Source organism: Austrofundulus limnaeus, unplaced genomic scaffold, assembly GCF_001266775.1.
Source record: "Austrofundulus limnaeus strain Quisiro unplaced genomic scaffold, Austrofundulus_limnaeus-1.0 Scaffold1, whole genome shotgun sequence".
Classification (NCBI taxonomy): domain Eukaryota; kingdom Metazoa; phylum Chordata; class Actinopteri; order Cyprinodontiformes; family Rivulidae; genus Austrofundulus; species Austrofundulus limnaeus.
The window spans coordinates 4,439,757-4,448,023 of NW_013952403.1; the positions used below are offsets into that span (position 1 = coordinate 4,439,757).

The 8,267-nt window shown below is 38.8% G+C and overlaps 2 protein-coding genes across 3 annotated transcripts in view; both read right to left on the bottom strand.

The window, feature by feature from the left end:
* Nucleotides 1-1,418: 1,418 nt before the first annotated feature.
* LOC106516052 (kinectin) lies at nucleotides 1,419-6,092 on the bottom strand. 2 transcript variants are annotated; one of them, XM_014006228.1, is made up of 12 exons: nucleotides 6,067-6,092; nucleotides 5,535-5,569; nucleotides 3,692-3,850; nucleotides 3,451-3,562; nucleotides 3,318-3,368; nucleotides 3,091-3,168; nucleotides 2,824-2,880; nucleotides 2,648-2,707; nucleotides 2,307-2,371; nucleotides 2,064-2,220; nucleotides 1,871-1,935; nucleotides 1,419-1,791 (listed from the first exon to the last, which is right to left on the bottom strand). In XM_014006228.1, exons 2-12 carry the CDS (start codon nucleotides 5,546-5,548, stop codon nucleotides 1,572-1,574), a joined length of 1,038 nt encoding a protein of 345 aa, XP_013861682.1. In that variant the 5' UTR covers nucleotides 5,549-5,569; nucleotides 6,067-6,092; the 3' UTR covers nucleotides 1,419-1,571. The 2 variants fall into 2 exon arrangements, with proteins under 2 accessions (XP_013861682.1, XP_013861689.1); XM_014006235.1 differs by having other exon boundaries at nucleotides 5,535-5,566; nucleotides 6,067-6,091.
* Nucleotides 6,093-6,369: 277 nt separating this feature from the next.
* zdhhc24 (zDHHC palmitoyltransferase 24) overlaps nucleotides 6,370-8,267 on the bottom strand; it is a 5,272-nt gene continuing 3,374 nt past the window's right edge. The window contains exons 2-3 of the mRNA XM_014006298.1: nucleotides 7,961-8,238; nucleotides 6,370-7,751 (exon numbers count right to left, since the gene is read on the bottom strand). Of these exons, the coding sequence (XP_013861752.1) occupies nucleotides 7,459-7,751; nucleotides 7,961-8,238 (571 nt within the window). The 3' untranslated portion in view covers nucleotides 6,370-7,458. The remainder of the gene's footprint in view (nucleotides 7,752-7,960; nucleotides 8,239-8,267) is intronic.

Genomic DNA, 8,267 nt, shown 5'->3' on the forward strand with positions numbered 1-8,267 from the left:
GTTCTGAATCACTCATTAAAATGATTTGATTTAAACTTAGGTAATAAATATGAAATCACTAACCTAAAAAGATACTTCTGCAAAATTTGTGCAATTTTAGCAATTCAGCTCCTTCAGGAAATAAGTGCTGTGACTTTTAGTTTTTATATCTTTTCAAAATATTTAACTTTTTACTTTACACATAAAAACCTATAAAATTCATTTAAGTTTACAAAAACTGTCCTTTTTTGCTTACTCCTATTTTAGATTTTTTTAAACTAGGCCTTTTGTCTACTAGCTTTTAGCTATTTTACTACTTTTAGCCAGCCTTGCTAGCTAGCTTTTAGCTATCCTTTTGGTAGGCCTACTTTTAGCTCATATTTCACTAATTTTAACAAGTGATTTGATACCTATAGGTAACATTTTGCTATTTTTCAGCATTTTACACTGTTAGCTTTTAGCCTAGCTAACTTGTGACTTTTAGCTATCCCTTTGTTACGTTTAACCTTCATCTGGTCCCAATTTTGATTCTTTTGCTAATTTTAGTTATTAGCTAGTGTTTTGCTACTGTTAGCTTTTAGCCTAGCTAACTTGTGACTTAGCTATCCTTTTGTTACGTTTAGTCTTCTTGTCCCGATTTTGATATGTTTTAGCTAGTGTTTTGCTTCTGTTAGTTTTTTCACTAGCTAGCACATGACTTTTATCCCATTGCTACTTATAGCTTTTAGTTTGTCCAGCCTTTTGATATTTAGTTGTTTTCCCTAATTTTAGTTATTAGCTAGTGTTTTGCTTCTGTTAGTAAACGTGTTACTTTTTGCTTCTAGCTAGTCTTAAATTTTCTTGCATGCCTTTACTTCTCACTAGCATTTTGCTATATTAGCCAACCTACCTTTTTGACTTACAGCTACTCTTTTACAACTTTAGTTAGCCAAGCCCTGATATTTTAGTTTTTAATTAAATTTGTATTTTTTTGCTGCTTCGCTAGTGAGCATTTTGCTACTATTAGATGACTATTTTGCTACTTTAGGCTTTACCATCTTCAGCAATGCCACTTTTCATTCAAAAAAATGTAATTTTTGCTGTTATAACTTTGCATTATTCAAGTTTCCCACAAAGTTTATGGAGAATAAGATTCGGTGATAAACTGCTGATAGGACCTCAGAGATGTTCTTATTAGGTAACAGAAAGGGCACAGACCATATCTGTTCACAGTTTGATGCCAGGTCATGTTGCTCTTTAAGGGATGATGATTATCACTGATGAATTTATTTAAAAATGTTTGAAAATCTGGATTAGACAGATTTTGTTGTTCAGACTGGTCTCAATCTTTTGGGGTGCGCTGCTCAACATTTCTTTTGTAATAAATTGATAAAATCAAAAAGCTGAGTCTCTTTGACTCCATTATGTTTTGTGTCATGACAGTTCAAACATAACAAGGCTTTGAAACTGTAACTTTACTTTATTCATACATCTGACAACATGTATGAATCATATTTTTTCCCCCAGATCTCTCTGATCTGCTGCAGACAAAGCAGACTTCAACATCAAGCCGTGGCCGGCCATTTGAACTGAGCCAACACGTTGGTATGCGATCAAATGGGAGGTAAGGCATCATAGTGCAGAGAGAAGTAAGGCTGTAACATGAGCCGTGCACTGCTCCGCAAAGTACTGATGGAAAGCAGGTCTCCTGCACAGCATCCCAAAACTATTAGAACAATAAAAGAAAATGTAAAGATACACTGCATGAACAGCCTCGCTCCGTAGATGGCAGTCTCCAGGGTACAAGCAAACCGGCTGCTGCTGAGTGAACCACTGGGTAAGACACGAGACAAACACAAATCAGACACAAAAGCAACACGAGTGAAATGACAAAGGTTTAAAGCTGACGTACCTTTTAGTTTTACAGTTCTCTGTGAGACTTTGAGATTCCAGCAGCTCCTCAGCATCAGCCCCTTCCTGCAGACAGTTTCATGTGTTACACTAACAAACAGCTTGAGTGTGGGTTTGTTGTGACACAAACAGGGTTGTCAGATAGCTGTTGAAGTAATAAACGTAATAAACAAAAAAAAAAATAAGCTTTTCACATGTTCTTCCTCTTCAGTAGTCACTGGAGTGAGATGTGTAGTGGGTAACATGCTGGTTTTCATTTCAGCTGAGACCAGCATCTGAATTTCCTCCGCTAAGGACAGATGAACACTGACTGATTCCTCCTCTTCTCTCATCACTTCAGTGAGGACAGCACTGAAAAACACACAGCAGCATGCAGTAAAAATAATAAGCACCTGTGCTACACAGATCGTTTTGAAGAAAGGAAATGTGAGGATTACAATGAGGCTTCGTCTCGTCTGTCCTCCAGCTGCTGGGTCAGCTCCTGCTTCATCAGCCTGAGGTCCTGGAGCAGAAGAACACGAGAAGGCAGCTTTAACAGCTCGGATAATAAAGAAAATTGTTGCGTTTTATCACAATAGTTCCTCACTTGTATAATGCACCAACATTTCAAATTTACGCTGCTGCACACGATTCAAGAGTTTAAACATTCAGGCCTTTGAAATAATCACATTTAAGTCATTTAGTTCATTTAACAAACTGTATAAAAAACACTTAATCTTAGTAAAGCTCAAATAAACAATATGTTTTCTATTGAACAGGCATGAAAATTTAGTTTTACCTTAATGATGTTGTTATATTCCTCCACAGTTTCCTTCAGATGGTCCACCTCAAGGTTTTTCTGTCACGCAGACAACACAAGATGGTAAAACATTAAAAACAGTCAAACTTTAAGACGGACAGATTTCTATTTGTAATAAATTAATGAATCGAAATCCTGACTCCTGATTTTCTTACCTGGTGAATAACTTCTTGTTTGTGCTGCAGCTCTAACTGAGCTTCCTCCATTTCATCCTGACGAAACAAAGGGCACAGTAACAATAATCAATACTGTAACGGCTCACCGCCTGATTTTTTATTCTTTTATGCAATTCATAAATTTAAAAGCCTTTTGTAAATCTTTTCAAACTTGTAACGTTTAGACAATCTGTGCTGCAATAATTAAAATGTATTCATCAAATAGTTGAGACGAGCAGAGAGGAGTGATCGCATCTGTTGTGTTACCTCCAGGCTCTGAAACGCAGCCCTGAGCTTGCTCAAAGTGATCTTCTCCTGGTCTATCTCCTCCTCCAAGTTCTTCATCTGAAAGTGCAAAAAAACATTTAAGTGCACAGCTTGTTTTATTTACATATTTGTAAACTGCTGTCTAGCAGGTTCACCAGATCAAAAACGCATCAGCTGACCAGGTTAAAGATGAATTTCTACAGACAAACAAGTAAAAAAAAAACTACCTTTGTAGTTAATTTCTTGTTTTCTTCTTTCAACATGGTGGATTCCATCTCCTGAGCATCACATGAAGTCATAAACATGATCTTATCGATTTATCCATATGGATTTTTTAAAATAATTTTTCTGTTAACATACCTGATCCTGAATATTTTTTTCACTGCTTCTGTTTTCATTGAGGTCGCTGGCCATCAGGTACCCATAAGGCTCTGCTTCGACCTGTTGTGCTTCACTGATGATCTCCTCCATTCTGCAAAACACGCAAACAAACACCGCCTTTCATGGGTAAAAGGTGTGATTCTCAGACACTTTTAAATCCATCAGTGAAACAAAAAACAGACCGATTGAACTAATATGTGGTCATTATACAAGGACGTACACTTTCAGTTGTTTTCTGAGCGTGGCATTCTCAGAGCGAAGCGCTGCCATGTCATCATCTGCAACCTCCAGCCATTGTCTCATCTCGTCGTTCAGGTCCCTCAGCTGACTCTTGTTGTAATCCAGCTCAGCTATTCTCTCCAGCATCTCCTTTTGAGACCTTTAAAAGAAAAAAAACACCACAGAAATTGGATATCATACAACGGGTAAAATAAGTATTGAACACGTCACCATTTTTCTCAGTAAATATATTACTAGAGGTACTAATGACATGAAATGTTCACCAGATGTCGGTAACAACCCAAGTGATCCATACATACAAAGAAATCAAACCATAAATGTCCAGAAATTAAGTTATTTGTAATAATGTGGAATGGCACAGGGAAAAAGTATTGAACACACTTACTGAAATTTATCTAATACTTTGTACAAAAGCCTTTGTTGTCAATGACAGCTTCAAGACGCCTCCTGTATGGAGAAACTAGTGGCATGCATTGCTCAGGTGTGATTTTGGCCCATTCTTCCACACAAAGTCTTCAAATCTTGAAGGTTTCGTGGACCTCTTCTATGAACTCTGATCTTTAGTTCTTTCCATAGATTTTCTGTTGGATTCAGGTCAGGTGATTGGCTGGGCCATTCCAGCAGCTTTATTTTCTTTCTCTGAAACCAACTGAGAGTTTCCTTGGCTTTGTGTTTGGGCTCATTGTCTTGCTGAAATGTCCAGCCACGTTTCATCTTCATCATCCTGGTAGATGGAAGCAGATTTTTATCAAGAATGTCTCTGTACATTTTTCCACTCATCCTTCCTTCAATTATTTGAAGTTTGCCAGTACCATATGCTGAAAAACAGCCCCACACCATGATGTTCCCACCTCCAAACTTCACTGTTGGCATGGTGTTTTTGGGCTGATGTGCAGTGCCATTTGACCTCCAAACATGATGTGTATTCTGGCATCCAAACAGTTCAATGTTGGTCTCATCTGACCAGACTATATTCTCCCAGTATTACACAGGCTTGTTTAAATGTTGTGCAGCAAACTTTAAAGGAGCTTCAACATGCTGTTTCTTCAGCAGTGGAGTCTTGCGTGGTGAGCGTGCATACAGGCCATGGTGGTTCAGTGCATTACTTATTGTTTTCTTTGAAACAAACGTACCTGCTAATTCCAGGTCTTTCTGAAGCTCTCCACAAGTGCTCCTTGGCTCTTGGACAACTCTTCTGATAATTATTTTCACTCCTCTGTCAGAAATCTTGCGAGGAGCACCTGGTCGTGGTCGGTTTATGGTGAAATGATGTTCTTTCCACTTCTGAATTATGGCCCCAACAGTGCTCACTGGAACCTTCAGAAGTTTAGACATTCTTCTGTAACTGATGCCATCATTATGCTTTGCAACAATAAGGTTGTGAAGGTCTTGAGAGAGCTCTTTACTTTTACCCATCATCAGATGGTTCTTGTGTGATACCTGGCCATCATTTGGGACTGAACCAGCTGATATTAACTTGCACTGACAAGGGGCAGGCTTGCTTTCTAATTACTGAGAGAGTTCAGCTGGTGTCTTGGCTTTCCATGCCTTTTTACACCTCCCTTTCTTCATGTGTTCAATACTTTTTCCCTGTGCCATTCCACATTATTACAAATAACTTAATTTCTGGACATTTATGGTTTGATTTCTTTGTATGTATGGATCACTTGGGTTGTTACCAACATCTGGTGAACATTTCATGTCATTAGCACCTCTAGTAATATATTTACTGAGAAAAATGGTGACTTGTTTTACCCGCTGTATACTGCCTAATCAATTAATCTGACTGTGTGGGGTTGTTGTGTTCAGGGAGATTTACTCACATATTTTCCTCCATCCTGCTTCTGGCTCACTCCTCCTGTATGCCCCATATCAAAATAAAAAAAATAAAATAAAAAAATTATGTAGGAGATGGGGTCACACAGGTCTGTCACAATTAATTCTGAAGTAAAGTTCTAAAATAGGGATGATTTAAAAATGTTTTGTTCAAACTTTGCTAAACCTCTAAAGACTGTACAGCTAATTATTTATCAAGTACACCGAAACTAAAGAGCTGCTAAGCTGCTAAATAGACTCAACTTAATAACACCATTTAGAGTTATTAACACGGGGTTTAATATGTAAAAGAAAAACATGATAAAGTCTATGGAGTTAAGAAGACGAAAAAAATGGAGCTACTTAGGCTAAGCTAGTAACGTAGCTACCGTTTTTGACTTTAGCTAAATGGTTGTCAGTCAGCGTCAGAGTTGCGCAAACCCCAGACAGTTGTTTGTAAAAACCTTACGCCGACATTTCTCTACTTGTTTGTTTAAATTTGTTTTCGAAATATATAAATCGCCAATAAAATATTCTTACCAGGAAACGAAAAGTTACACCTCGGCTAAATCAACTTGCATGTTTCGATGCTACAAGCTAGCATGCTACTGACGTGCTAAGCAGGGTTGAGCTGGAATAACAGTTTTATTTTTATTTTTTAAATTTGTTTGTTTTAAGACTTAAGGCGGCAGCAAAAAATTCCCACATCCAAATTTATTTTTTCAAAACAACATATTAACTCAACAGCTTTGAAAATACAAAATTAAAAAAACAAACAGTAAAGTGGTTTAAACAACCCTTCAAACAATTTATGATGCATGTTCAAATCATAAACCCAACATCACACAAAGCAGCCATGTTTATCGATACAATAAAACATTCAAAAAAAGATGTTTGGCTAAAATAGAAATTTAGCAACACATAGAAGAACCTGTCAAAACAAAATATTGTAATTTCTTTTCAACCCAAGGCATGAAGGATCTCAAATAAAGACAAAATAGTGAAAAAAAAACCCCTCTCTATAAACATTTAATCCAATGAAGTGACGAAAGTCCAGCTGGTATAAAGTAAAGAACAGGTTGAATCACCCAAAGGCCACCTTACAAACTGAACTGTAGCAGGTGATAATAATTCTGCTTCTGCTAAAAATAATAATAAAAAAAATTAGTTGTTTTGTAAAAATTGTACTTTACAGTCAGACAAGAGAAGTTATAAAGATTACAACACTGTTGTCAGTTTAATTAGTGGTTTATAAAGAATCGGGACATCTTTAAATGACCAACAAACTGTGAAACATGGAGTCTGTTCCAACAGACATGATTTAAACACTGTTTGTTACAGAGTTACTTTACTTTTCAAACTCAAACACATGATTTTACTGTGTACTCTTACCTGTGTTTACTATTTATCATTCATTGTCCTTTAAGACATTGCCGTGTCAACTTCAGCTCTTCACACGACATCCAGTGAAAAGGTTGGTGTAATAAACTCAGCTGTTCAGAAGATGTGAGGAATCATGTTGTCTAATCAGGAACAGTGCACGGGAGGTTTAAAATCAGGCAGCTTCGCTTACATTTATTTTGAGAAAGCCCAGATAAAGTAGACTTTATCACCGCACCCAACAGCCCTACCGCCCCAAGAGTCATTGTCAGCTTGCAAGTGTTTTATATAATAATAATAATACATTCTTATCAGTGCTGTTCTGGAACATTTTTAGTGCTTCTGTTGAAAACTGTTTCTTAATGTGTAATAATATTCAGAGGCCAGCCTCATTCAGTGCACAGGATATCTTCAGGTCAACATCTGATTTGTCTCAGCACGGATAAAAAGCTACAGAAAAACCTCTGGCCGATCCCCGCTACAGCTTCTTCTGGCACCATTACCCATCACCGCTAAAGCAAGGACACGCCGCCTATTCGGAGCCTCTCGCTGTTACTTGGTGGGCTCCAGCGGTCCTGTGACCTCGAAGTTCATCCCGTCTCCGGGCAGCGGGGATGGGATGAGCGGGGAGAGCCAGCACAGGTACCAGCGAAGGCCCAGCATGTGACGCAGGTTACCGAAGACCCCCAGGTTGTAGGGCCGGCGAGACGAGAACCACTCCCTTGTGGTCTGACCGCGAAACAGCAGGAAGAGATGGAAGAAGAAGAAAGCGGACACCAGCAGGAAGCCCACCACACATGTGTCGGCGATGAAGGCGAAAGCGAAGGCGCGCGCTGAGACTTGGCCTACAGTGAGAACAGAGAGCAGATATTAGTGGAATAAATTAGTGCTTAAGATTTACTTGTGGACTCATCGAGACTACACTTGCCAAAAATACGAATTTATTGTATAATATTTGAGTTAGCCAGAATTATTCCCATGAAACAGAAACAGAACCGAACCTAGCTGGAATTTAGCTTTGAAGCTACAACACGGACAAGGTGTGGGATCATACCAGAAACCAGCATGATCCAGGGTATGAGCAGCAGCAGAATGCTGTGTAACGTCACGCCCTCCTTCAGTATGACAATGAAGACCTCCGCGTTCATCACCATGGCGTAGAGGAGCCCTGACCACATGAACAACAAGCAGCTCAGGAAGTAGCGGTAGTTGCTGTAGCCGACGCACTGGCCAAAAAACACACAGTGGTGGTCCCGCCGCAGCACGCACACCTTGCAGTCGAAGCAGTGGGAGCAGCGTGGGGGAGTGTGGGTCTCGCATGTGTAACAGTATCTGTGTTACAAAACAGACAAAACATTATT

Excerpts from the sequence above, each read along its gene's own strand:
- LOC106516052 (XM_014006228.1), bottom strand. Across the intron at positions 2,221-2,306 it reads AGACGAGACGAAGCCTCATT|TGCTGTCCTCACTGAAGTGA; the intron begins GTAATCCTCACA and ends TGTGTTTTTCAG. Across the intron at positions 1,936-2,063 it reads CTACTGAAGAGGAAGAACAT|GAAGGGGCTGATGCTGAGGA; the intron begins GTGAAAAGCTTA and ends AACTGTCTGCAG.